This window comes from Phaethon aethereus (assembly GCF_964289735.1).
Source record: "Phaethon aethereus genome assembly, chromosome: 34".
Classification (NCBI taxonomy): domain Eukaryota; kingdom Metazoa; phylum Chordata; class Aves; order Phaethontiformes; family Phaethontidae; genus Phaethon; species Phaethon aethereus.
The window spans coordinates 189,807-216,393 of record NC_138610.1 but is presented as its reverse complement, the minus strand read 5'-3'; the positions used below and the strand labels follow the sequence as shown (position 1 = coordinate 216,393).

General features: G+C 75.2%; 3 protein-coding genes across 3 annotated transcripts in view; all 3 read right to left on the bottom strand.

Moving 5' to 3' along the window:
• Window positions 1–549: 549 nt before the first annotated feature.
• Window positions 550–3,854, bottom strand: RENBP (renin binding protein; the record flags this gene model as incomplete). The annotated part of the gene is made up of 10 exons (XM_082012292.1): window positions 550–698; window positions 780–867; window positions 1,116–1,247; window positions 1,321–1,496; window positions 1,573–1,654; window positions 2,341–2,562; window positions 3,171–3,343; window positions 3,416–3,491; window positions 3,566–3,641; window positions 3,760–3,854. The coding sequence occupies 10 exons, from the start codon at window positions 3,852–3,854 to the stop codon at window positions 550–552; spliced, it is 1,269 nt and encodes a 422-aa protein (XP_081868418.1).
• Window positions 3,855–5,010: 1,156 nt separating this feature from the next.
• HCFC1 (host cell factor C1) lies at window positions 5,011–24,524 on the bottom strand (the record flags this gene model as incomplete). Its single annotated transcript, XM_082012291.1, has 30 exons — window positions 5,011–5,050; window positions 6,450–6,513; window positions 6,618–6,924; window positions 7,646–7,831; window positions 10,847–10,984; window positions 11,060–11,613; window positions 12,772–13,048; window positions 13,139–13,192; window positions 13,591–13,647; window positions 13,693–13,748; window positions 13,839–14,211; window positions 14,350–14,422; window positions 15,023–15,459; window positions 15,553–15,773; window positions 15,843–15,981; window positions 16,059–16,201; window positions 16,287–16,506; window positions 16,575–16,679; window positions 17,141–17,371; window positions 17,454–17,651; window positions 17,747–17,910; window positions 18,333–18,710; window positions 18,884–19,063; window positions 19,692–19,798; window positions 20,049–20,133; window positions 20,215–20,423; window positions 22,034–22,194; window positions 22,278–22,426; window positions 23,390–23,618; window positions 24,231–24,524. The coding sequence occupies 30 exons, from the start codon at window positions 24,522–24,524 to the stop codon at window positions 5,011–5,013; spliced, it is 5,829 nt and encodes a 1,942-aa protein (XP_081868417.1).
• A 1,846-nt stretch (window positions 24,525–26,370) lies between these two features.
• PRR12 (proline rich 12) overlaps window positions 26,371–26,587 on the bottom strand; it is a gene marked incomplete at both ends in the record, with an annotated part of 15,246 nt that continues 15,029 nt past the window's right edge. Inside the window, 1 exon segment of the mRNA XM_082012290.1 lies at window positions 26,371–26,457. Coding sequence (XP_081868416.1) covers window positions 26,371–26,457 — 87 coding nt within the window.

Here is a 26,587-nt window from a genome sequence, read left to right as displayed (position 1 = left end):
CCCTCCCCCAAGGGCGAGCGACCCCCCCGGGGGGGCGACTGACCCCCCCCCTCCCCCCCCGCAGCCGCCCCCCCTCCCCGCCGCCCCCCCCCGCAGATGCCCGCCCCCCCCCCCAATTGCAGCAGCCCCCCCAAACGCAGCAGCCCCCCTTTTGCGGCTCGGGGTGGGCTGTGGGGGGCTGTGGGGGTCCCCGTGGGGGGTGCCCCCCGTGGGGGGGTCCCTTTTTTTGGGGGGGGGGGGGTCCCACCTGGTTCAGCACCTCCATCCTTGCGGGCTCGGGGAGACGCAGCGCGGCGGGGGGGGAGCGGCGCGGGGCGGAACAGCCGCGGCGGCGCCGGCGGGGTGGGGGGGGGAGCGGCGTGAGGGAACAGCCGCGCGTGCGCGCTGCGGCGGGAGGGCCGGGCCGCGCGGCGCATGCGCGGCGGGGCGGGAAGGCGGAAGTGACGCGCTGACGCCGCGGCGGGGCGCCGCCATGTTGGGGACGGGCAGCGCTCGACGCCCGCGGCGGGGCGGCCGGACGGACGGACGGGCCGGACGCAGGGACGGGCTTTATTGGGGGGGGTCGGGGGCCGGGTCCGAGTCCGAGTCCGGGTCCGGGTCGGGGTCCGGGCCCGGGCCCGGCAGGGCCGCGCCCCGCCGCAGCAGCCCCTCCAGCAGCTCCTCGCACAGCAGCAGCGCCCGCGCCACGTGGAAGCAGCCTGGGGGGGGAGGGGGCACCGTCCCAGTATGCCCCGGGGCCTCCCAGTCACACCAGTACCCCCCGCCCCCCCCACACCCACCTTTGTAGGGGCCGCCCTTGATGGTGAGCGCCACGTTCCCCTCCCGCGACAGGTAGCCGAACCACTCGCCGTGCTCGGGGTCGCGGAACTGGGGACACACGGAACCCCCCGGCGCTGGGTGCCTCGGCCCCTCCCCCACCCCCCCGGGAGACCCCACCCCCCCCGGGGACACCCCCACCCCCCCCCCCCCCGGGGACCCCCCGAGCCCCCACCCGCCGCGGGGCCGCGGGGGAGCGGGAGGGGCCGCGGTCCCTCTGGGGAGCACCCGCTCCCCCGGCCGCCGCCGCGCCCCCCCGCGCCCCCCCGCGCCCCCCCGCGCCCCCCCGCGCCCCCCACCTTGTCGAAGACGTAGGTGGCGACGCGCCGGAAGCCGCGCAGCAGCCGGGGCCGCGGCCGGTGGCCGTAGGCGGCCAGCAGGGCCACCATGGCCTCCGCCTGCGGCCACCACAGCTTCATGCTCCACTCCAGCTGCGGCGGGGGGAGCGGCCGCGTCAGCGCCCGGCGCGGGGCGGGGGGCCGGGGGGGGAGGGGCGGGGGGTACCTGCGTGGGGCAGCGCCCGTCGGCGTCCAGGAAGGCGAAGAGCCCCCCGTGCCGGGGGTCCCAGCCCCAGCGCAGCGGCCCCTCCACCAGCCCGGCGGCGGCGCGCGCCGCCAGCGCCGCGTCGCCCCGCCGCCGCGCGAAGCTCAGCAGGATCCAGCCGGCCTCCACGGCGTGGCCTGGGGGCGGGGGGTCAGGACCCCCGGCGGGTGTGGGGCGCCCCGGCCCCCCCCCGCCGCCCCCCGCCGCTCTCACCGGGGTTCATCAGCCGGCCCAGGCTCCCCGGCAGCTCCCGCCCCTCGGGCGACACGTGCTCCAGCACCCGCGAGTCGCCGCGCTGCGGGACGCGGCGTGGGGCGCGCGGCGGGGCGGGGGGGGGATTCGGGGGCAAGGGGGAGGAGCGAGGGGGGAATTGGGGGTGCGGGGGGGGCTGTGGGGCACGGGGGGGCTGTGGGGTGCAGGGGAGGCTATGGGCAGCTATGGGGCGTGGGGGGGCTACAGGCAGCTACGGGGCACGGGGGGGCTATGGGGTGCTATGGGGTGCAGGGGGGGCTATGGGGAGTTATGGGGTGCAGGGGGGGCTATGAGTGCAGAGGGGGCTATGGGGCACAGGGGGGCTATGGGGTGCAGGGGAGGCTATGGGCAGCTATGGGGCGTGGGGGGGCTATGGGGCACGGGGGGCTATGGGGCGCTATGGGGCACAGGGGGGGCTACGGGGCACAGGGGGGCTATGGGGCGCAGGGGGGGCTATAGGGCACTATGGGGCATGGGGGGGGCTATGGGGCACGGGGGATCCATGGGGCGCAGGGGGGCTATGGGGGGCTATGGGGGGCTATGGGGCGCAGGGGGGCTATGGGGGGCTATGGGGCGCAGGGGGATCTATGGGGCGCAGGGGGGCTATGGGGGGCTATGGGGCGCAGGGGGGCTATGGGGGGCTATGGGGGGCTATGGGGCGCAGGGGGATCTATGGGGCACAGGGGGGCTATGGGGCGCAGGGGGGCCATGGGGCGCGGCCCCCGGTACCTGGAGGTGCAGGAGCAGGCGCTGGGCCCCCCACTCGGCCAGGGCCTCCATCTCGGCGTCCCCCCCCGCGCCCTCCAGCAGCTGCAGGGCCAGGGCCAGCGCCGCCATGGGCACGGCCAGCGCCTGCTGGGGGGGGCTGCCCGGCAGCGGGGGGCGCCCCAGCTCCTGCGGGGCCCCCCGCGCCCAGGCCCCCGCCGCCAGCGCCCACTCCCGCGCCGCCGCCTGCGACACAGGGCGTCCCGTGGGGCTGGGGGGTCGCCCCGCGCCGGGAGAAGGGGCAGGGGGGGGCGGCGCCGTGGGGCGGGGATCCCCTCTGTGGGGCTGGGGGGGGGGCCCATCTGTGGGGCGGCATCCCCACCATGGGGCAGGGGGTCCCCGCTGCGGGGCAGGGGTCTCCTCTGCGGAGAGGGCGTCCCTGCCGTGGGGCAGAGGGTCCCCGCCGTGGGGCAGGGGGGCCCTGACACAGGGCAGGGCTCCTTGCTATGGGGCAGGGCTCCTCGCTATGGGGCAGGGCCTCCTTCCGTGGCACAGAGGGTCCCCGCCGTGGGGCAGGGGGGCCCTGACACAGGGCAGGGCTCCTCGCTATGGGGCAGGGCTCCTTGCTATGGGGCAGGGCTCCTCACTATAGGGCAGGGCTCCTCGCTATGGGGCAGGGCCTCCTTCCATGGCACAGAGGGTCCCCGCCGTGGGGCAGGGGGGCCCTGACACAGGGCAGGGCTCCTTGCTATGGGGCAGGGCTCCTCGCTATGGGGCAGGGCCTCCCTCCGTGGCACAGAGGGTCCCCGCCGTGGGGCAGGGGTCCCCGCCGCGGGCCGGGGGTCCGGGCTCACCCGGTAGCGGGGCTCCCCGGCGGCGCGCCCCAGCTCGTCCAGCCCCATGGCGCAGAAGACTTCGCTGAAGATGCTGCGTTGGACCCGCACCGGGCGCCCGTCCCGCGTCAGGGCGAAGGCGACGCGGGGGGAGCCGGGGCTCAGGCGGGCGCAGCGCAGCAGGAACTCCCCCCCTGCGGGGAGACGGGGGTCGGCGACGCTCGGGGGGCGCCCCACGGCACCCCACGGCGCCCCACGGCACTCACCGGCGCGAGCCGCCTCCAGGAGCTCGGGGCGTCGGAAGCGCGGCACCGTGCGGTAGAGGCGGGAGTAGACCCACACCTGTGGGGCAGGAATAAGGGGGCGCGGAGGGACCCAGGGGTCGCGCCCCACGCGCCGCGCCCCACGGCGCTCACCTGCCGGCCCTGCATCCAGACGTACTTGGTCTCATCGTAGACGCTCCCGTCGCGGCTCAGGCAGGAGAAGAAGCCGCTGGGGGCGGGGGGGGGGACGGGGACACACGAGGGTCAGCCCGTGGGGTCGGGGATCCCTGGCCCCGCCGTGGGGCGGGGGGGAGGGGCAGTTGGGGGTCGCGGGCGCCCGGGTTCACCCGTGCTGGGGGTCGTGCGAGTGGCGCTCCCAGAAGGCGACGGTCGCGTCCAGCTCCGCCGCCACGCGGTCCCGCCACTCGCTCAGGGACGCCATCGGTGCCGGACGGGGGGCGCGCGCTGTGGGGCGCCCCACGGCCCCTCAGCCCCGCGGCCCCACCCAGCCCCACGGCCCCACCCAGCCTTCCCCTCCCGTGACCTCCCCAGACCCACAGCGGGGTGCCCCACGGCCCCCGCAGCCCCCCCGCCCAGCCATGGGGCGCCCCACAGCCCACTCAGCCCCCTGGCTGTCCCGTGGGGGACCCCTCGGCCCCACAGCGAGGTGCCCCACGGCCCCCCCCAGTCCCCCGGCTGGCCCGCGTGGGCCCCCTCGGCCCCACAGCGAGGTGCCCCAAGGCCCCCCCAGCCCCACGGCTGACCCACGGGGGCCCGCTCGGCCCCACAGCGAGGTGCCCCACGGCCCCACCCAGCCCCCCGGCTGACCCACGGGGGCCCGCTCGGTCCCACAGCGAGGTGCCCCACGGCCCCCCCAGCCCCCCGGGGGCCTCCTCAGCCCCACAGCCGCCCCAGCCCAGCCACGGGTGCCCCCCAGCCCCCCGGCCGACCCCCGGGCCCCCCCAGCCCGGACCCACCGCGACGCCGTGACCGCTGCCCTGTCACGAGACTCGGCCGCCTCGCCCTGCCGGCCACACCCACTTCCTCGCCCCGCCCACCGACCACGCCCCCCACCCCGGCTGGCCCCGCCCACCCGCGCCGGCAACGCCCCCGGGCGGCCCTCCGGGGTCCTACTGCCCCCCCCCCCCCCCCGCGCCAGGACCCCCCCCGCCCCACGGGTGGGGGTCGCAGAGCGCCGGGCCCCCCCCAGCGCCCCTCCCCCCCCCAGACACTCCCCTTTTACTCCAAAAAAAGTCTTTTAATTGTTCAAAATAGCACAAAAACGACAGATACGGACAGCACGGGGGGAGCCCCCCAATACACTATAATACACTGGGGGCCCCCCCGGGGGTCGGGGGCGCGGCCGCCCCACGGCTGCCCCCGGGGGTCTGTACAGGGGGGCCGGGCCCCACGGCGGGGGGGCAGCGTGTACAAAACTTCATTCCAGCAACTGCAACAGGTAAAAAAAGTCCCCCCGCCCCCTCCCCCGCCCCCCCCCGCCCCCCCCGCCGCAGGCCCGCGGGCCCCACGGCGGCCTCCGGGCCCCACAGCGGCCCGCGGGCCCCACGGCGCGTGGGGCCGGGGGCGCGCGGGGTCCTTCACTGCCCGTCGGCCTTGGGCTTCTTTGGAGCGGATTTCCTGGGGGGCGGCGGGGGGGAGGGGGGAGATGTGGGGCTGCCCCACGGCCTCGCCCCACCTGCCGCAGGGCTCGCCCAGCCCCACTGCCCGCCCCCCCCAGCAAGGCACCCAGCCCCCTAACCTCCCCTGACCCCCCCCAGCCCCACAGCCCCCCGTCCGGCCTCACCACCCCCCATGTGGCCCCGCTGGCAAGAGCGGGAGCCCCCCAGCCCCCCCCCGGCCCCACATCTCCCCCCGGCCCCCCAAGCTGCCCCCCCAGCCTCCCAGCCCCACATCTTCCCCCGGCCCCCCAAGCTGCACCCCCAGCCTCCCAGCCCCACATCTCCCCCTGCCCCCCAAGCTGCCCCACAGCCCGTCCCCAGCCCCACATCTCCCCCCGGCCCCCCAAGCTGCCCCCCCAGCCTCCCAGCCCCACATCTTCCCCCGGCCCCCCAAGCTGCCCCCCCAGCCTCCCAGCCCCACATCTCCCCCCGGCCCCCCAAGCTGCCCCACAGCCCCTCCCCAACCCCACATCTCCCCCCGGCCCCCCAAGCTGCCGACCAAGCTGCCCCCCCAGCCCCCCCATAGCCCCCCCAAGCTGCCCCACAGCCCCCCCATGGCCCCACATCTCATCCTGGCCCCCCAGGCTGCCCCACATCTCCCCCTGGCCCCCCAAGCTGCCCCCCCAGCCTCCCAGCCCCACATCTCCCCCTGCCCCCCAAGCTGCCCCACAGCCCGTCCCCAGCCCCACATCTCCCCCCGGCCCCCCAAGCTGCCCCCCCAGCCTCCCAGCCCCACATCTTCCCCCGGCCCCCCAAGCTGCCCCCCCAGCCTCCCAGCCCCACATCTCCCCCCGGCCCCCCAAGCTGCCCCACAGCCCCTCCCCAACCCCACATCTCCCCCCGGCCCCCCAAGCTGCCGACCAAGCTGCCCCCCCAGCCCCCCCATAGCCCCCCCAAGCTGCCCCACAGCCCCCCCATGGCCCCACATCTCATCCTGGCCCCCCAGGCTGCCCCACATCTCCCCCTGGCCCCCCAAGCTGCCCCCCCAGCCTCCCAGCCCCACATCTCCCCCTGGCCCCCCAAGCTGCCCCCCCAGCCTCCCAGCCCCACATCTCCCCCCGGCCCCCCAAGCTGCCCCCCCAGCCTCCCAGCCCCACATCTTCCCCCGGCCCCCCAAGCTGCCCCCCCAGCCTCCCAGCCCCACATCTCCCCCCGGCCCCCCAAGCTGCCCCACAGCCCCTCCCCAACCCCACATCTCCCCCCGGCCCCCCAAGCTGCCGACCAAGCTGCCCCCCCAGCCCCCCCATAGCCCCCCCAAGCTGCCCCACAGCCCCCCCATGGCCCCACATCTCATCCTGGCCCCCCAGGCTGCCCCACATCTCCCCCCGGCCCCCCGCGCCGCCCCCCGCCCCACTCACATTTCGGGGGAGGAGAGCGGCCGCTTGCCGGCGGGTTTGGCCACGGATCCGTCCTTGCTGGACTCTGTGGGGGGGCGGACACACGCACGCGGGGGGGGGGCGTGAGGGGCGCGCGGGCCCCCCCGCCGCCCCCCCGCCGCCGCCGCCGCCGCCGCCGCCGCCGCTCACCTTGCAGCCACCGCACCTGGGTGGCGGGGCCGTAGCCCTTCTCGTTGCGCGCGGCGATGCGGAAGATGATGGCGGGCTTGGTGGTGTAGTCGATGTGCGCGGTGGAGAGGCTGCCGGCCTGCACCAGGCAGGAGGGGCTGGGCCCGCAGTACACGCGCATGAAGGCCAGCTGCGCCGGCGCGCCGCGCGGCTCGGCCGCGCCCGGCCCCCCGCCCGCGCCCTGGATGGCCAGGTACACCGAGTACTCCACGATGCGCCCCGAGGTGACGGAGGGCGGCTCCCACGTCAGGTGCGCCCCGTCCGGGCTCTGCGGGGAGAGAGGGGCGGCGCGGTGGGCGCGGGAGCGAGGGGCGGGGAGGGCGGGGGGGTCGCGCCGTGGGGCAGATCGGGGGTCGTGCCGCGGGGCAGGCTGGGGGTCGTGCCGGGGGTCACGCCGCAGGGCAGGCCGGGGGTCATGCCGGGGTTGTGCCAGGGTCATGCTGGGGTCCCACCGGGGGTCCCGCCACAGGGCAGGCCGGGGGTCACACCAGGGTCATGCCGGGGTCACGCCAGGGTCCCGCCGGGGTCACACCAGGGGTCCCGCTGGGGTCATGCCAGGGTCGTGCCAGGGGTCATGCCGGGGTCCCACCAGGGTCCCACCGGGGTCACACCGGGGGTCCCACTGGGGTCATGCCGGGGTCGCGCCAGGGGTCATGCCAGGGTCCCACCAGGGTCCCGCCAGGGTCACACTGGGGTCACACCGGGGTCCCACCACAGGGCAGGCCAGGGGTCCCACCGGGGTCCCACCAGGGTCCCGCTGGGGTCACACCGGGGGTCCCGCTGGGGTCATGCCGGGGTCGTGCCAGGGGTCATGCCGGGGTCACACCGGGGTCCCGCCGGGGTCACACCGGGGGTCCCGCTGGGGTCATGCCGGGGTCGTGCCAGGGGTCATGCCGGGGTCACACCGGGGTCCCGCCACAGGGCAGGCCAGGGGTCCCACCGGGGTCATGCCAGGGTCCCACCGGGGTCGCGCCGCGGCCGCGCCGTACCTTGCTGATCTTGATGGCGCAGGGCGCGCCGGGGAAGCCGGGCAGGCAGGTCTTGAAGGCGGAGAGGTCGGAGAAGGGCCCGCGGCCGCAGGCGTTCAGCCCCGCCACCCGGAACTTGTAGGCCGTGCCCGGCTGCAGCTCCTGGCGCCGCAGCTGCGAGTGGTCCGGGACCCCCGCGCCCTCCTCCTGCGGGCGGCACCGCGGGGCGTGGGGCGGGGCCCGGGGCCGTGGGGCGGGGCGTGGGGCGGGGCCCGGGGCCGTGGGGCGGGGCCCGGGGCCGTGGGGCGGGCCGTGGGGCGGGGCCCCGGGCCGTGGGGCGGGGCCCCGGGCCGTGGGGCGGGGTGTGAGGCGATGGGGCGGGGCGTGAGGCGGTGGGGTGGGGCCATAGGGCTGTGGGGTGGGGCCATAGGGTGGTGGGGCCGTGGGACCCCCGTGGGGACAGGGGGCTGCGGGGGGGCCTTGCAGGGATGGGGGTGCCGATGGGGCATGGGACTCCATAGGGGACGTGGGGACACTGGGACGGCCATAGGGCACACTGGGACGGCCATAGGGCACACTGGGACGCCTATAGGGGACACTGGGACATCTATATGGGACACTGGAACATCCATAGGGCACACTGGGACGGCCATAGGGCACACTGGGATGGCCATAGGGCACACTGGGACGCCTATAGGGGACACTGAGACGGCCATAGGGGACACTGGGACATCCATAGGGCACACTGGGACAGCCATAGGGGACATGGGACGGCCATAGGGGACACTGGGACGCCTATAGGGGACACTGGGACATCCATAGGGGACACTGGGACATCCATAGGGCACACTGGGACGGCCATAGGGCACACTGGGACGGCCATAGGGCACACTGGGATGGCCATAGGGCACACTGGGACATCTATATGGGACACTGGAACATCCATAGGGCACACTGGGACGGCCATAGGGCACACTGGGATGGCCATAGGGCACACTGGGACGCCTATAGGGGACACTGAGACGGCCATAGGGGACACTGGGACATCCATAGGGCACACTGGGACAGCCATAGGGGACATGGGACGGCCATAGGGGACACTGGGACGCCTATAGGGGACACTGGGACATCCATAGGGGACACTGGGACATCCATAGGGCACACTGGGACGGCCATAGGGCACACTGGGACGGCCATAGGGCACACTGGGATGGCCATAGGGCACACTGGGACATCTATATGGGACACTGGAACATCCATAGGGCACACTGGGACGGCCATAGGGCACACTGGGATGGCCATAGGGCACACTGGGACGCCTATAGGGGACACTGAGACGGCCATAGGGGACACTGGGACATCCATAGGGCACACTGGGACAGCCATAGGGGACATGGGACGGCCATAGGGGACACTGGGACGCCTATAGGGGACACTGGGACATCCATAGGGGACACTGGGACATCCATAGGGCACACTGGGACGGCCATAGGGCACACTGGGACGGCCATAGGGCACACTGGGATGGCCATAGGGCACACTGGGACATCTATATGGGACACTGGAACATCCATAGGGCACACTGGGACGGCCATAGGGCACACTGGGATGGCCATAGGGCACACTGGGACGCCTATAGGGGACACTGAGACGGCCATAGGGGACACTGGGACATCCATAGGGCACACTGGGACAGCCATAGGGGACATGGGACGGCCATAGGGGACACTGGGACGCCTATAGGGGACACTGGGACATCCATAGGGGACACTGGGACATCCATAGGGCACACTGGGACGGCCATAGGGCACACTGGGATGGCCATAGGGCACACTGGGACATCTATATGGGACACTGGAACATCCATAGGGCACACTGGGACGGCCATAGGGCACACTGGGATGGCCATAGGGCACACTGGGACATCTATATGGGACACTGGGACATCCATAGGGCACACTGGGACGGCCATAGGGCACACTGGGATGGCCATAGGGCACACTGGGACGCCTATAGGGGACACTGAGACGGCCATAGGGGACACTGGGACATCCATAGGGCACACTGGGACAGCCATAGGGGACATGGGACGGCCCTGGGGACATCCTGATGCTCACAAGGGACACCAGGGCAGGTGACACCCATGGGGACACCAAGGTGGCCATAGGGGACCCCAGAGGGACAAGGGACACCCATAAGGGACACCCAGGTCTCTATAGGGGACACCAGACAGACAGGGGATGCCCATAGGGGACACCAGGACACCCATGGGGCCATCATGGCGTCCATAGGGCACAGCAGAGTGCTGGGGGGCACCCGTGGGACACTAGGATGCCCGTAGGGCACCCATAGGGGACACCGGGACACCCACAGGGAACACTGGGGGGCTATAGGATGCCCATAGGGGACACCAAGGGCTATAGGTCACCCATGGGAACACCATGACACCCTTAGGGACACCCACAGGGGACACCAGGGGCCAGAGGTCACCCATAGGGAGACCCATAGGGACACAGGGGGCCACAGGTCACCCATAGGGACACCCACAGGAGACACTGGGGGCTATAGGTCGTCCCTAGGGATACTGGGATGCCCATAGGAACACCTATAGGGACAGCAGGGGCCACGGGTCACCCACAGGGATGCCCATAGGGACATCCATAGGGACAGTGGGGGCCACGGGTCACCCATGGGTCACCCACAGGGACACCCACAGAGACACCTATAGGGGACACCTATAAGGGACACGGGTTGCCCATGGGGACACCCACAGAGACACCTATAGTGGACACCTACAGGGGACACCAGGGGCCACAGGTCGTCCATGGGTCACCCATAGGGACGCCCACAGAGACACCTATAGGGGACACCTATAGGGGCCACGGGTCACCCATGGGGACGCCCACAGGGACGCCTATGGGGGACACTAGGGGCCACAGATCACCCATAGGGACGCCCAGAGGAACGCCCAGAGGGACACCTATAGGGGACACCAGGGGCCACGCGTCACCCATGGGGACGCCCACAGGGACACCTATAGGGGACACCAGGGGCCACAGGTCACCCATAGGGACACCTACAGGGGCCATGGGTCACCCATGGGGATGCCCACAGGGATGCCCATAGAGACACCTATAGGGGACACCTATAGGGGACACCAGGGGCCACAGGACACCCGTAGGGACAGCGGGGTCACGGGGCGCGGCGGCGGCGGGCGCTCACGTCGGCGGGCGGCGCGTCGTCGGGCGGCAGGAAGTAGTGCGTCACCATCATGGTGGTGCCCTTCACCACGCCCACGTCGAACCACTGGTTCTCCTTCTTGGCCGGCGCCTTGGGGGGCTGCGCCGCGGGGTCCGGCTTCTGGGGAGGGGGCACGGGGGCGTCACCCCGCGCCGGGACGCCCCGCCGCGCGGCGCCGCGCCCCCTGCCACTCACCGCCGGGGGGGGCTCCACGCCGTTGGCCACCTCGGCCAGGGCGGCGGCCGCCTGCAGCTTGGCCGGGCTGGCTCCCGCCGCGGGCTGGGGGGCCGCGAAGGCGCCGGGGGGGGCCAGGCCTGCGGGGAGAAGCGGGCGGGGGGGAGCGGGGGGGTCAGAGCGGGGCCCCCCCCTCCCCGGCGCCCCCCCGGCGCGCCCCGGCTCACCGTCGGCGGGCGCGGCGGCGGCGGCGGCGGCGGGGGGGGGGCCCAGCTCCCCCAGCCCGTTGGCGTCGGCGGCCGGGTCGTTGAGGCTGTCGGCGGGCGCCAGCGCCTCGGTGGGCAGCGGCGGCGCGGCGGGCGGGCTGGGCGCGCGGGCGGCGGGCGGCGCGGCGGGCGCGGCGGCCTCGGCCAGCTGCTGCTGCTGCTGCTGCTGCTGCACCAGCGCGGCCAGTTCCTGCTGCGTCAGCACGATGGGGATGGCCCCCCCCGGCCCCTCCGGCCCCTCGGGGCCCAGCGCCCCCAGCTCGGGGGGGCCCCCCCCGGCCTCGCCCGGCTCCAGGGGCTCCGCCGCGCCTGCGGGAGAGCGGGGCGCGGCTCAGGGCGCGGCGCGGGGACCCCGACCACCCCCCAACGCGGCCACCATCATCCCCGGGGGGCCACCACCACCCCTATAGGACCAGGGCCCCCTCCGCCATAGGGCTACCACCACACCTATAGGGCTACTGCCGCCTACAGGGGGCCACCAACCCCCCATAGGGCTACCACCACGCCTATGGGGCTACCGCCACGCCCACAGAGTCACCAACCCCCCCGAGGGCTACGGCCATGCCTATGGGGCTACCACCACCCCCAGAGGGCCACCAATCTCCCATAGGGCTACCACCACGCCTATGGGGCTACCGCCACCCCCAGGGGGCCACCAATCCCCCATAGGGCTACCACCACGCCTATGGGGCTACCGCCACCCCCAGGGGGCCACCAATCCCCCATAGGGCTACCACCACACCTATAGGGCTACTGCCGCCTACAGGGGGCCACCAACCCCCCATAGGGCTACTACCACCCCTGTGAGGCCACCAACCCCCCACAGGGCTACCACCACGCCTATGGGGCTACCGCCACGCCCAGGGAGTCACCAACCCCCCCGAGGGCTACGGCCATGCCTATGGGGCTACCGCCACCCCCAGAGGGCCACCAATCCCCCATAGGGCTACCACCACACCTATAGGGCTACTGCCACCTACAGGGGGCCACCAACCCCCCATAGGGCTACCACCACACCTACGGGGCTACCGCCACACCCAGGGAGTCACTAACCCCCCCCGAGGGCTACGGCCATGCCTATGGGGCTACCACCACCCCCAGAGGGCCACCAATCCCCCATAGGGCTACCACCACGCCTATGGGGCTACTGCCACCCCCAGGGGGCCACCAATCCCCCATAGGGCTACCACCACGCCTATGGGGCTACCACCACCCCCAGAGGGCCACCAATCTCCCATAGGGCTACCACCACGCCTATGGGGCTACTGCCACCCCCAGGGGTCCACCAATCCCCCATAGGGCTACCACCACGCCTATGGGGCTACCGCCACTCCCAGGGGGCCACCAATCCCCCATAGGGCTACCACCACGCCTATGGGGCTACTGCCACCCCCAGGGGGCCACCAATCCCCCATAGGGCTACCACCACGCCTCCGGGGCTACCGCCACGCGCGGGGCCCCGCTCACCCAGCACGGCCTGCTGGGCCGCCTGCAGCACGGCCTGGATGGCCAGCGCCTGCGCCTCCTCGCTGGCCGCCGCCTGCGCCGCCGCCTCCGCCGCCGCCGTCACCGCCAGCTCCTCGGGCGTCAGCCCCGTCACCACCAGCGCCGGGGGGGCCGCGCCCCCCGCCGGGCCGCCCAGGGGCGCCTCGGCCATCAGCTCGGGGGGCAGCCCCAGCCCCTCGGCCTCGCCCCCCGCGGCGCCGACGGGCGCGCCGGGCGGCAGCACCACCACGGCCAGCGGCTCCGGCGAGCCGGGGGGGGCGGCGGCGGGCGCGGGGGCGGGCGGCGGCGCGCCGGCCGGGGGCTCGGGGGGCGGCGCGGGGTCCCCGGCGGCGGCGGGGGGCTCGGAGGGCGCCGGGGGGGGCTCCGTCAGCGACGAGATGCTCTGGGGGGGGGGGGAAGACAGAGAGGTTGGGGGGGGGCAACGGGCCCCCCCGTGCAAATGGACCCCCACCCGCTGCCCCCCGGGGTCCCCAAAAGGCCCCCGCACCCCCCAACCCCCCCATACCCCAAATGCCCCCAGCACGTCCCCACAGCCCCCCCATACCCTTAACGCCCCCCCATGTGTCCCCGCAGCCCCCCCAGACCCTCAATGCCCCCCCCATGTCTCCCCAAAGCCCCCCCCGGCCCTTAAAGCCGCCCCCCGTACCCCAAATGCCCCCAGCACGTCCCCACAGCCCCCCCATACCCTTAACGCCCCCCCTGCCTCCCCAAAGCCCCCCCCAGACCCTTAATACCCCCCCCCGTCCCAAATACCCCCAAGGCCCCCCGGCCCCCCCTCACCGGCACGGCAGGCCCTGGTGCCGGCGTGGACTGGGTGACGGTGGTGACGGCGCGGGGCTGGGGGGTCCCGGCGGGGCCGGGGCTGGGGGTGCCGGGGGGAGCCCCCTCGCCCGGGGGGGGGTCCGGCTCCCCCTGCCCGTTGGCGGCCGGCGGCGGGTCTGCGGGGAGAAGGGGGGAGGGGGCGGGTGAGCGGGGCGACCCCCCGGCCCCCGGCCCCCGCGCCGCGGCGGCGCGCCCGGCGGCGTCACCTTGGCTGGCGCCCATGCTGGAGGTGACGGTGGTGGCCGTGGGGGTCGTGCCCGTCTCGTGGGTCTCGCAGGGGGGGTTGGAGCAGCCGGGGCGGGGCAGGGGGCCGGGGGGGCCCTCGGGGAGCGCCGGGGGGGCCCCCGCGGCCGGCGTCATGGTGGTGCCGGTGGCCGCCGTCTGGTGGGTCTCGCAGGGGGGGGAGCCCTGCTCGGGGCCCCCGCCGGCGCCGGCCGTGGCCGTGGTGGCCGTGTTGGTGGTGCCGGTCTCGTGGGTCTCGCAGGGGGGGTTGGAGCAGAGCCTGGAGGCCGCGGTGGTCACCGTGTTGGTCGTGCCGGTCTCGTGGGTCTCGCGGGGCGGGTTGGCGCACGGTCGCGCCGCGGCGGGTCCCGCCTCGGGGGGCTCGCAGGAGGCGGCGCCGCCGCCGCAGGGTCTGGAGGCCGCGGCGGTCGCCGGGTTCGTCGCGCCCGGCTCGGGGGTCTCGTGGGGGGGGTTGGCGCAGGGCCGCGACGCCACGCCGGCGGTGGTGGTGGTGGCGGTGTTGGTGGTGCCGGTCTCGTGGGTCTCGCAGGGGGGGTTGGCGCACAGTCTGGAGGCCGCGGTGGTCACCGTGTTGGTCGTGCCGGTCTCGTGGGTCTCGCAGGGCGGGTTGGCGCACGGCTGCGACGCGGCGGCGGCTGCCGCCGCGGGGGGCTCGCGGGGAGGGTCGGCGCAGGGCCTGGTGCCCGTGGCTGTCGTGGTGGTGGCCGTGCCGGTCGTCCCCGTCTCGTGGGTCTCGCACGGCGGGTTGGCGCACGGCCGCGACGCGGCGGCGGGTCCCGCCTCGGGGGTCTCACCGGGAGGGTCGCCGCAGGGCCTCGTCCCCGCGCTGTGGCTCTCGCCGGGGGGGCTGGAGGAGGCCCGCGGCGCCACGGCGGGCGGGCGGTGGGTTTGGCACGGCTGGTTTTCCTCCCCGCGGGCACGGGGGCCGGCGACGGCCACCGACATGGTGGTGCCGGTGGCGGCGGTGGGCTGGGTTTGGCACGGGGGGCCGGGGCGGGCGGCGGGGGTGCCGGCGGTGCCGGCGTCGTGGGTCTCGCAGGGGGGGTTGGCGCAGGGCCGGGGGCCGGCGGGGGCCTCGCGGCAGACCCGCGGCGTCATGGTGGTGCCGGTGGCGGCCGTCTGCTGGGTGGGGCAGGGGGCGGCGGGCCGCGCCTCGGCGCAGAGGCGGGCGCCGGCGGCGGTGGGGGTGTTGGTGGTGCCGGTCTCGTGGGTCTCGCAGGGGGGGTTGGAGCAGACGCGCGCCGCGCCGGCGGCGCCGGTGGGCAGCGCCCCGCCCTCGGGCCCCTCGCAGAGCAGCTGGAGCTGGGGGGCGGGCGGCAGCCCCCCGCCCACGTTGGCCACCAGGCTGGTGGTGGGCGTGTTGGTGGTGCCGGTCTCGTGGGTCTCGCAGGGGGGGTTGGAGCAGACCAGGGTGACGGTGCCGGGCCCCCCCTCGGCCTGGCCGGCGTCGGGGAGGGGGCCGGCGGCTGCCGGCTGCTCGGCGGTGGGGGAGGCCAGGATGGAGACCGGGAGGTCGTGGACCGGCTGCGCCTCCACCCCGCTGGGCGTCGTGATCAGCGTCACCTGCGTGGGCTGCGAGACGGGCTGCCGCCCCGCCGCGCGCGTCACCGGGGGGGCCGCGGCGTCCCGCCCGCGCCCGGGGGGCCGCGCCGCCCCCGGGGCCCCGCCGCGCCTCACCTGCATGGTGATGGTGGGGGTGCCGAGCCCGCCGGCGGCCGTCATGGTGGTCTGGGCGGCCGAGACGGTGATGGCGGCGGGGTTGATGACCTGGCTGGAGAGCGTGGCGATGGTGCCCAGCGTGGTGATGGGGGTGGCCAGCGAGGCGCTGGCGCTGTGGCCCCCCGCCCCGGCCAGGCTGGTCGACACCGTGCCCGTCACCGTCCCCAGCGTGGTGACGCCTGCGGGGACAGCGGCGTCAGGGGCGGGCCCGGGCGTGCCGCCCGCCCGCCCGCCGCGCCGGCGCTTACCCGTGGTGCCCTTGACCACCAGCGTGGTGACGGTGGGCTTGACGGCCGAGACGGTGACGGGCGTCACCAGGCGGACGCCGCCCATGGGCACGGTGCGCAGGATGGTGCCCGGCTGCCCCGGCGCTCCCTTAAGGACCACCTGCGGGCGGGGAGGGGGCGGGTGAGCGGGCGGCGGGGGGCGGGCGGGGGCCCCCCGCGGCGCCGCGCCCCCCTCACCTGCGTCACGCCTTGCTGGCCGTGGCCGCCGGCCAGCTTGGGGACGGCGGTGATGATCTTGGCGGGCGTGCCGGTGCCCGACGTCATGACCTTGGTGGTGATGATGGTGATGGGCGACTTGATGCCGGGGCTGCTGGTGACGCCTGGGGCGGGGGGAGGGCGGCGCGGGCGCGTCAGCGAGGCCGGGGCGCGGGGCACGGCCCCCCTCCGCGGCGCGCCGGCGCTCACCGGTGGCTCCCGACTGGGTGATGATGGCGGACATGGGGATGGTCTTGATGATGGTGGTGGTGCCGGGCTTGGTGGTGCTGGGGGAGACGCTGCTGATGCCCAGGATGGTGGGCTTGGCGCCGCCCGCGCCCGCCTGCGTCGTCGTCAGGATGGTGGTGGGCTTCCCGTCCCCCGACGTCACCAGCTTCAGGATGGTCCCCGCCGGCAGTGGGCCCTTGGTCTGCGGGGCAGGGGTCAGCGCGGGCCGGGGGGGGCCGGGGGGGCCGGCGCAGCGTGGCGGGGGCTGACCTGGATGATCTGGGTGACGGGGCCGCTGGACGCCTGCCCGGTGACGGCCGAGCTCTGCACCGGCTTGGTCTGCACCACCGACATCACCTTGCCCAGGTTGGAGATCTGGGGGGGCGGCGCGTCAGACACCCCCGGCCCCCCCGGGCCTGCGGCGGCCGGCGCCCCCCCGGGGGGTGCTGGGGGGAACGGCAGCCCCCCGGGGCCGGGTGTCCCTGTGTCCAGGGCCCCCCCAGACCCCCAAACCCGGGTGTCCACAGCCCCAGGGTCCCCCCCAGACTCCCAAATCCGGGCGTCCGTGTGCCCAGGCCCCCCCCAGACCCCCAAATCCGGGCGTCCACGGGCCCAGGGCCCCCCCCAGACCCCCAAATCCGGGCGTCCACAGCCCCAGGGCCCCCCCAGACCCCCAAACCTGGGTGTCCGTGTGCCCAGGGCCCCCCAGACCCCCAAACCCGGGTGTCCGTGGCCCCAGGGCCCCCCCAGACCCCCAGACCCGGGTGTCCACGGCCCCAGGGCCCCCCCAGGCCGGGTTTTGGGGGGCTCCCCCCCCAGGCGGGGGGCCGACTCACCAGGGCGCTACCCCCGGGGACGGAGATGGGGCTCTTGACCAGGGTGATGGTCTTGGTGACGCCGCCCACCACGGTGGTCATCACCTGCGCCTGCTGGGCCACCGTCACCGTCCCCGACTTGTGGACGGTGATGATGGGGCGCGTGGGCGCGTTGGTGGCGGGGGCCGCGCCCCCCGCCGTGCCCACCTGGGCCGCCGCCGTCTTCAGCATGCGCGTGGCCGGGTTGCTGACCTGCGCGGCGACACGGGGAGGCTCGCGGGCGCCCGGGCCCCCCGCCCCGCCCGCCCACCGCCGCGGCGCCGCGACGCCTCACCATGACGGGGGAGGAGGCCACCTTGACGGCGGCGGGCAGCGTGGTGGTGCCGGGCGAGACGGCCACCGTCTTGACGATGGTGGTGCCGGCGGGGACGCTCAGCACCGTGGGGGCCGAGGCCGGCGGGATCTTCTGGGTGGCGGCCGCCGCCGCCGCCAGCGCCGCCATGCCGCTCATCTGGGGGCTGCTGCCGATGACCTGCGGGCACACGGCGCACGCCAGGGGCGGCCTGCGTCCCCGCGCCCACCCGGGGGTCCCTCCCCGCGCCCCCGGCCCCCCGCTCCGGCTCTCACCGTGCCCTGGGGGCTCTGGGTGGGCACCACCATGCGGACGCCGGCGGGCAGGGACGTCACCGTCACCGGGGCTTTGCCGGGCTGCCCGGCCGAGCGCACCGTCACCAGCGGCGGCCCGGCCGTCGCCGCCGGGGGACCCGTCACCTTCAGCACCGCCGGGACGCCTGGCGCGCGCAGGCGGGGGTCAGCGCAGGCCGGGCGCGTGCCCCCCGCCCCGTTCCCCCCACCCCTACAGGCTCCATAGCACCCTATACCCCCCGTGCCCCCACCTCCCCATTCACCCCCCCCGTACCTCCCCCCACCCCTATGGTCTCCATAGCACCCTATAGCCCCCCGTGCCCCCCCCACACCATAGTCTCCATAGCCCCCCCGTGCCCCCACTTCCCTGTTCCCCCCACCCCATAGCCTCCATAGCACCCTACAGCCTCCCGTGCCCCCCGTACACCCCACCCCAGTCTCCATAGGCCCCCGTTATATGGCCTCCATAGCACCCTAGAGCCCCCCGTGCCCCCACCTCCCCATACCCCCCACGCCATAGTCTCCATAGCCCCCCACCTCCCCTCAGCCCCCCGTGCCCCCCGCTCACCGGGGGCGCGGGCGGCGGCGGCCCCGCTCAGGGGGGCGGCCGGGGGGCCGGCGGGCAGCACCTGCAGGGCGGCGGTGGGGGGCGCGGCGGGGGCCGGGGGGGCCGGCGGCGGCGGCGGCAGCAGCGTCAGGCCGACGGGGCCCAGGGCCTGGGGGGCCGGGGGGGGCCCGGGCGCGGCGGCGGCGGGCGCGGGGCTCTTGGGGGGGTTGGCGGGGACGGAGGGGACGGGGGCGGGCGCGGGGGAGGCGGCGGCGGGGATCTCGTACTTCTGCAGCTGCAGCAGGTAGGAGTCGGCGGTGGGCACCGGCCCCCAGCTCACCTCCAGCGACGTGGTGTTGGCGCGCACCAGCTGCACGCGCGCCGGCGCCGGCGGGCGCTCTGCGGGGCGGCACGGCGTCGGGCGGCTGCGGGCGCCCGGGGCGGGGGCTCCGAGGTCCCGCCGGGACGGCCCGGTCCCCGTCCCGGGGGGCCCCGCGGCTCCAGGATGGCGCCGGGGACCCCCGGGACCCGTCCGAAGGGCGGGGGCTCCCCCCCGGGACCCCCCAACTCACCGGTCTCGAGGTACCAGAGGTCCTTGCAGCAGACCTGGTTGTTCCAGGCCTTGCGGTAGCCGTCCCGGCCGCTCCAGATGTAGAGGCGGGTGGTGATGGCCACCGCGCAGTGCCCGGCGCGCGCCCGCGGCACGTTGTCCTCCAGCGTGTCCATCAGGATGGGCTCCCAGGCCATGGAGTCTGGGGGGGGGGGCGCGCGGATCAGGGCGGGGGGCGCGCGGAGGGGAGGCGGGGCAGCGGGACGGAGCGCGTTGGGGGAAAAAAGGGGGTTCGGGCGAGCGTTGGGGGGGTTGGGGGGCTCCAGGAGGGGCCGTGGGGGCTCGGGTAGAGGTTATGGGGAGGTTTCGGGTCATTGGGAAGAGGTTGGGGGGCATCAGAGAGAGGTTCGGGGGTCTCAAACAGAGACTGAGGGGAGGTTGGGAGTAATTGGGAAGAAGCCGGGGGGTCCCAGGGAGCTCGGGGAGAGGTTGGGGAGGCTCCAGGAGGGGCTTGGGGGGTCCCAGGGAGCTCGGGGAGAGGTTGGGGAGGCTCCAGGAGGGGCTTGGGGGGTCCCAGGGAGCTCGGGGAGAGGTTGGGGAGGCTCCAGGAGGGGCTTGGGGGGTCCCAGGGAGCTCGGGGAGAGGTTGGGGAGGCTCCAGGAGGGGCTTGGGGGGTTCCGGGGGCCTCAGGAAAAGCTTTATGGCTGCCGGAGGGAAGACTTGGGTGAGGTTTGGGGGTCTCGGGGAGCTTGGGGAGAGGTCTGAGGGTCTCAGGGAGAGGCCTGTGGGAGCGCTGGGGGTGTCAGGGGGTCCCGGGGGGGTCTCCCTACCCAGGTTGAGGCAGGCCAAGGTGTTGGTGCACTTCCACTCCTTCTCGTGAGTGGCCACCTTGACGTCGTCCATGACCAGGGGCACCCAGCCCCCAAACACGTACATCCTGGGGGACACGCGGGGCGGGGGGCTCAGGGGGGCCGGCTGGGAGCCCCCCGAGCTGAGCCGAGGCGAGCGGGGGGGCAGGGAGGGCTGCAACCAGCCGGGGGGTAACGGCGACAGAGGGGCAGCGCTGGGGGGACCCCGACTCCCCCCCGGGGGATTCCAGGGAGACGGAGGGACCCCCGCGCCACCCCCGGGGACAAGAGGGGGGTCTGCGGAAGGCGGGGGACCCCCATCCCGGCGCCCCGACTCACTTGTTGCCGATGGTGGTGGCGGAGTGGAGGCTGCGGGGCAGGGGGGCCACCCCGCTCAGGCTGGGCTTGTTCCACGTCAGCGTCTCTGCGCCCCGCCGCAGACGGAAGGTGAGGAGCAGACCCCGCAACGCCCACCCCCCCGCGCCCCCCCGGCGCCGCCGCTCACCGATGTCGAGGGTCCAGAGGTCGCCCAGGCGGCAGCCGCTCATGCCGCCGTAGATGACCAGCTTGGACTTGCGGCTCTCGCGCTCGGTGTAGACGACGGCCGTGTGCGACTCGCGCGGCGGCGGCAGCACGCCGTAGGTGATGGGGATGTCCCAGGCCACCACGCCCGAGCCCGGCCGCAGCTCCAGGATGTACAGATCGTTTAGGTACCTGCGGGGGGGGGGCCACGCGCGCCTTGGGAGGGGGGCGGGCGGCCGGAGGGGCCCCAGCGAGCCCCCCAGGAACGACACGGGGTCTGGGGGATCGCCCGTACCCGCAGGTCCCTGTAACCCCCCCAGGAACAACCCAGGGTCTGGGGTATCACCTGCAGATCCCTGTAACCCCCCCAGGAACGACCCGGGGTCTGGGGTATCACCCGCAGGCCCCTGTAACCCCCCCAGGAACAACCCAGGGTCTGGGGTATCACCCGCAGATCCCTGTAACCCCCCCAGGAACGACCCAGGGTCTGGGGTATCACCCGCAGATCCCTGTAACCCCCCAGGAACGACCCAGGGTCTGGGGTATCACCCGCAGATCCCTGTAACCCCCCCAGGAACAACCCAGGGTCTGGGGTATCACCCGCAGGCCCCTGTAACCCCCCCAGGAACGACCCGGGGTCTGGGGTATCACCCGCAGATCCCTGTAACCCCCCCAGGAACAACCCAGGGTCTGGGGTATCACCCGCAGGCCCCTGTAACCCCCCCAGGAACGACCCGGGGTCTGGGGTATCACCCGCAGGCCCCTGTAACCCCCCCAGGAACGACCCAGGGTCTGGGGTATCACCCGCAGGCCCCTGTAACCCCCCCAGGAACAACCCAGGGTCTGGGGTATCACCCGCAGGCCCCTGTAACCCCCCCAGGAACGACCCGGGGTCGGGGGTATCACCCGCAGGCCCCTGTAACCCCCCCAGGAACGACCCAGGGTCTGGGGTATCACCCGCAGGCCCCTGTAACCCCCCCAGGAACGACCCGGGGTCGGGGGTATCACCCGCAGATCCCTGTAACCCCCCCAGGAACGACCCAGGGTCTGGGGTATCACCCGCAGGCCCCTGTAACCCCCCCAGGAACGACCCGGGGTCTGGGGTATCGCCCACAAGCCCCAAGGCACCCAGGAGCCCTTGTGACAACCCCCCCCCCCCCCGCAAAGGACGCAGATATCTGGGGTACCACCTATGCCCCCCCACAAAGTACCCAGGAGTCCCTGTGACCCCCCCCTGCCCCGAAAGGACCCAGGGTCTGGGATATCACCCACACCCCGCTCAGGGCATCTGGAAATCTCTGTGGCCCCCCCAGAAATGACCTGGGGTCTGGGGTATCCCCTGTGCCCCCCCCCAAGGCAGCCAGGACCCCTTGTGACCCCCTCACCAAGGACCCGGGGTCTGGGGCATCACCCGTGCCCCCCCCAAGGCAGCCAGGACCCCTTGTGACCCCCTCACCAAGGACCCGGGGTCTGGGGCATCACCCACAACCCCCAAAGCACCAAGGGTCCCTGTGACCCCCCCCAAAAAGGAGCCAGAGATCTGGGTTATCACCTCTGCTCCCCCCCCCCAAAAGCACCCAGAGCCCCTGGGACCCCCAAAAAGGACCTGGTGGTCTGGGGTATCACCTCTGCCCCCCCCCCCAGCACCCAGGGTCCTGCGACCCCCAGAAGGGGCCCGGGGGCATCACCCCCCGCTAAAACACCCGGGGTCCTGGGACCCCCCGGGACCCCCCAGGGCCTGTGACCCCCAGAAGGGGCCCGGGGGGGCCGCCCCGCCCGCGGGGGTCCCGCCGCGGCCTTACCGGGGGATGTTGTTCTTGGGGTCCTCGCTGTCGTTGGCCAGCCCCCCGAAGAGGTAGCACTTGTTGCCCACCAGGGAGAAGCTGTGGCCCAGGCGGGGGCACGGGGGGGGCCCGTTCTTGGGGGTCTTGGCCTTCAGCCGCTTCCACTCCCAGCGGCTAGCCTGCAAGAGGCGGGGAGGGGGCAGTGCGGAGGGGCGCGGCCCCCCGCCCGCCGCGGCCCCCCGCCCGCGCGGCGCCGCGCTACCTGCAGCTCGTAGAGGTCGTTGCTGTACTTGCCGTACTCCACCATGCCGCCGAAGACCAGCAGGCGCGTGCCGTCGCAGACGAAGCCGTACGCGGCGCAGCCGGGGGGGATGTCCCCCCGCACCGCCGGGATGAACCACTGGTTGGTGGCTGGGGGCGGGCGCAGAATTGGGGAGGGGGGGATCAGGAGGGTGGGACGCGCCTCCCCCCTCCCCATCTTGTCCCGGCGAAGGGTTAATTTGGGGGCTGGGGGCACCCTGGGGGGGGTGAGGATCTGCCCCCCACCCCCGCACGGTGGGACCCTACGGATCCTCTCGTGCTTTGGGGGACCCCCTAGACAACGCGGGGACCCCGATGGCAGCCGGACCCCCCCCGATGCCCCACGGGGAGGTAGGGGACTCCCATGCCCAGAGAGCCCCTCGGGGCCCCCCATACCCCCAGGGACCCCCACCCCCCCATAGGCACACCCCAGCCTAAGTACGGCCCCCCCGGAACATACCCCCAACCCATACCGGGACCCCCAGTGGCCCCTGGGGAGATGCCCCAGCCCGTACAGAGACCCTCCAAAGCCCCTGTACAGATCCCCCAGCCCACACAGGGACCCCCACAGCCCCCATGGAGGGACCCCCAGCCCATGCAGGGTGCCCAGAGCCCCCCGGGGGGACGCCCCAGCCCGTACAGGGACCCTCCAAAGCCCCTATACAGATCCCCCAGCCCACACAGGGACCCCCACAGCCCCCATGGAGGGACCCCCAGCCCATGCAGGGTGCCCAGAGCCCCCCGGGGGGACGCCCCAGCCCGTACAGGGACCCTCCAAAGCCCCTATACAGATCCCCCAGCCCACACAGGGACCCCCACAGCCCCCATGGACGGACCCCCAGCCCATGCAGGGTGCCCAGAGCCCCCCACAGCCCCCATGAAGGGACCCCCAGCCCATGCAGGGTGCCCAGAGCCCCCCGGGGGGACACCCCGGCCCATACAGGGACCCCCACAGCCACCATGAAGGGACCCCCAGCCCATGCAGGGTGCCCAGAGCCCCCCGGGGGGACGCCCCGGCCCATACGGGGACCCCAGAGCCCCCCCGGGGCTACCCCAGCGCCCGCGGGGTCTCACCGGTGTTGTAGACGTGCAGCTCGTCCACGATGCCCTCGTTGCCGCCGCCGAAGACGACGATCAGCTCCTTGATGGCGACGGCGCGGTGGCCGTGGCGGGGCCGGGGCACGGGCCCCGACCAGCCCACCACCCGCTTCCAGCGGGGCTGCAGCGCCGGGGGGGCCGGGGCGCCCCGCGGAGGGGAGCCCCCCCCCGGGGCCGGGGCCGCCATCCGCCCCCTCTGCCTCTCCTGCAAGGGGCGGGGGGGTCAGGGGGTGCCCCAAACGCGGGGCGGGACGCGCCCCCGAGCCCCCCGGCCGCGGGGCTGCCCGCAGCCCCCCCGTTCCCTAATGAACTACCCCCAGCCACCCCCCCCCCCCCCGACAGCGGCCCCGGGGGGGGAACTGCCGCCCCCCGCCCCGCACATACCCCCGGGGCGGGCAACGGCCCCCCCGCCCCGCAACTGCCCCTGGGGGGGGCAATTGCCCCCGCACCGCAGTGCAGCGGCGACCCCCCCCCCGGGCGGGCAACTGCCCCCCCCCGCAGTGCGATTACCCCCAGGCAGGTAATTACCCCCCGCCGCGCGGTGCCCCCCGGGGACGCAATTAGCCCCCGCCGGCATCGCGATTACGGCGAGCCGGACAGTGACCCCCCCCGCCATGCAGCTGCCCGGGGGGGGTGCAGTTACCCCCCGGGGGGGCGCGAGCGGCCCCCCCCGCCGGGCCGCCGCGTCCCCCGGTGCGGCGGAGCCGTGCCCCTCCCTCCGCCCCCCCGCCCCGGGAGGGCTCTGGGAGCCGCCATCTTGTAGCTGCCCGGGCGGAAAATGGCGGCCTCCTCCTCCCCCCTACCCCCCCCCGCTCACCGCCGCCCCGCGGCCGCTGACCCCTCCCGGCTCCCGTCCGCCCCCCTGCCGCGGCGGCGGCTCCGCGTCCCTCCCGGCTTCCGTCGCCCCCGTCGGCTGGCGCTCGGGGGGGCGAGGAGGGGCGGGCGGCGGGCTGGCGGCGGCGGCGGGCGCCTTCACGCCGCCCTGGGAGCCGCCATCTTGCGCCTGTGTCCAAGCGGCCGCTCCTCTCCCCGCCCGCGCGGGGGAGGGCGGGACGGCGGAGGGCGTGGCCCCGCCGGACGGCCCCGCCCCTTCCCGGCCGGGCGGCGCCATCTTGGAGGAAAACGGGCGGCGCCATCTTGGGAAAGAGGGAGGCGACGGCGCGGCGGCCGCCCCCGGTCCGCTTTCCCCGCCGCCCCCTGACCCCTTCCCCTGCCCGACGCGGCGGAGCGGCCCTGCCCACCGGGCACCGCACCGGCGTCGTCGCATCGAGCGACCCAGGGCCGCCCGGGGCTGTACGGCACGGCCATGGCGCCCGGGGAACGGGGCGGGGCCGGGGAAAGGGGCGCGAAGGCCCGCCCGCTCTACACACCCCCTTAAGGGGGCCGTTCCCCCCCAAGCGCCGCCGTGTCCTGCGGACACCGTCCCCGTGCCCCCGCCTCCCCGGGGGCCACGCACAAAGAAGACACACAGCCCCCCCCTCCCCGCCCCCAACCTGGGACGCCCCCTCCGCAAACCGCCCTTTACCCCCGAAGCTTCCTTCCCGGCTGCGGAGCCCCCTCCCCAGCACGCCAGCGCTGTACGGAGTGCTCAGCTCGCCATGGGCGCCGCCATTTTGGACGCCCCGCCTCTCTCCCCAACCACCGCCCCCTCCCCAAACCCCTCCCCCTTCTCTCCCTGGGGCGCCGCTCGGCTCCCCCCTCCCCGCTGCCTCTGGGAATGACGGGGCCCTGCAGCCGCTTTGAGGCCTCACGGCCGCGCCCTGCCCGGGACAGCGAGCTGCGGTAACGGGGCGGTTAGACATCGGCGCCCCCATCTCCTCCGCCCACCCCCACCCCCCTCCATGTACTCCCAAGATGGCGGCTCCGGGGACCCGGATGTGGGCGGAGCGCGGCGCCATAACAGCCCCGCTGCCCCCTCCCAAGATGGCGGCCATGGGCGGCGGGGACCCGGATGTAGGCGCGCCACCATGACGCCCCGCATGTCCCCTCCCAAGATGGCGCCGCCCGCCCGCCGGAGGAGGCCGCCGGGTGGCGACTCGCTCCCCCTCGCCCCGGCCGCTCCCGCCCTTCTCCCGCCACTACCCGGGTGCGGCTGCTCTAGCGGGAAGGCTCCAAGGTGGCGGAGCGGCCGGTACCCGGATGCGGGGAGGAGGGGTCACAAGATGGCGGCGCGCTGCCCTGGGAAAAGGCGGGGGGGAGACCCAAGATGGCGCCGCCCGGTTCCCCGGATCTTCCTCCTCCTCCTCCTCTTCCTCCTCCTCGGGGCGCGAACAAGATGGCGGCGCCTAGCCGAGGCGGCAAGGAAGGTGTCGGGCCGCCCCCCCCCCCCCCCAAACCCCGCCGCCTCCCTCCCGCGCCCCCCCCCCCCCCCGGGGAAGGCCCGGATGCGGCGCCCCAAGATGGCGGAGGCGGTAGGTCGAGGCGGCCGCGGCTGCCCAAGATGGCGGCCGCCGCTGAGACCCGGATGCGGCCGCTCGCCGCGGCGCGCCGCTCCCCTGCCCCTCCGCACCTGTTCGCACCGGCCGTTCGCGAACACCGGGCACCGCTTCCACCCGCCGCCGCCGAACGCTCCGGGCCGCCGCCGCCGCGCCGAAACGCCGAGAGGGGCCCGCGCGCCGCGCCGACTACTGGCTCTTGGGAGCCGCCATTTTGGACGCGTCTCCTCCACCCGGCACAAAGATGGCGCCTCCCAGGACCCGGATGGTGGCGCCTAACGGCCGGGGCCGGGCGGCGCGCATGCGCGGCAGGGGAGAGGGCGGGGCGGCGCACGCGCGCCGGCCCCGCCCCCCGGCCGCCCCGCCCCGCCCCTTTTTCGCGCGCGCGCGCGCCCCCCCCCCCCCCCCCCCGGCGGGCGGCGGTCGCGGGAGCGACCGGATTCGGGGCGTTTTGAACCCCGCACGGCACGCGCCGGGGAGAGCAGAACCGTCCTTTATTGGGGTCCCCGGGGGTCGCGGCCCTCAGGGCCGGGGGTCGTCGCTCTCCTGCGGCTGGTTGGGGGGCGCGGGGGGGGACCCCTCCTGCAGCCGCTCCAGCTCCTCGTACACCTTTTTTTGGGGGGGGGGGGGGGGGGGGGGGGGGGAGAGGAGTTGCTGGGGGGGGCGGGGGTCGCCGGACCCCCGTCGTCGCCCCGCCGCGGCGCCCCGACACCCACCTGCGCCATGGGGGGCCGGCGCT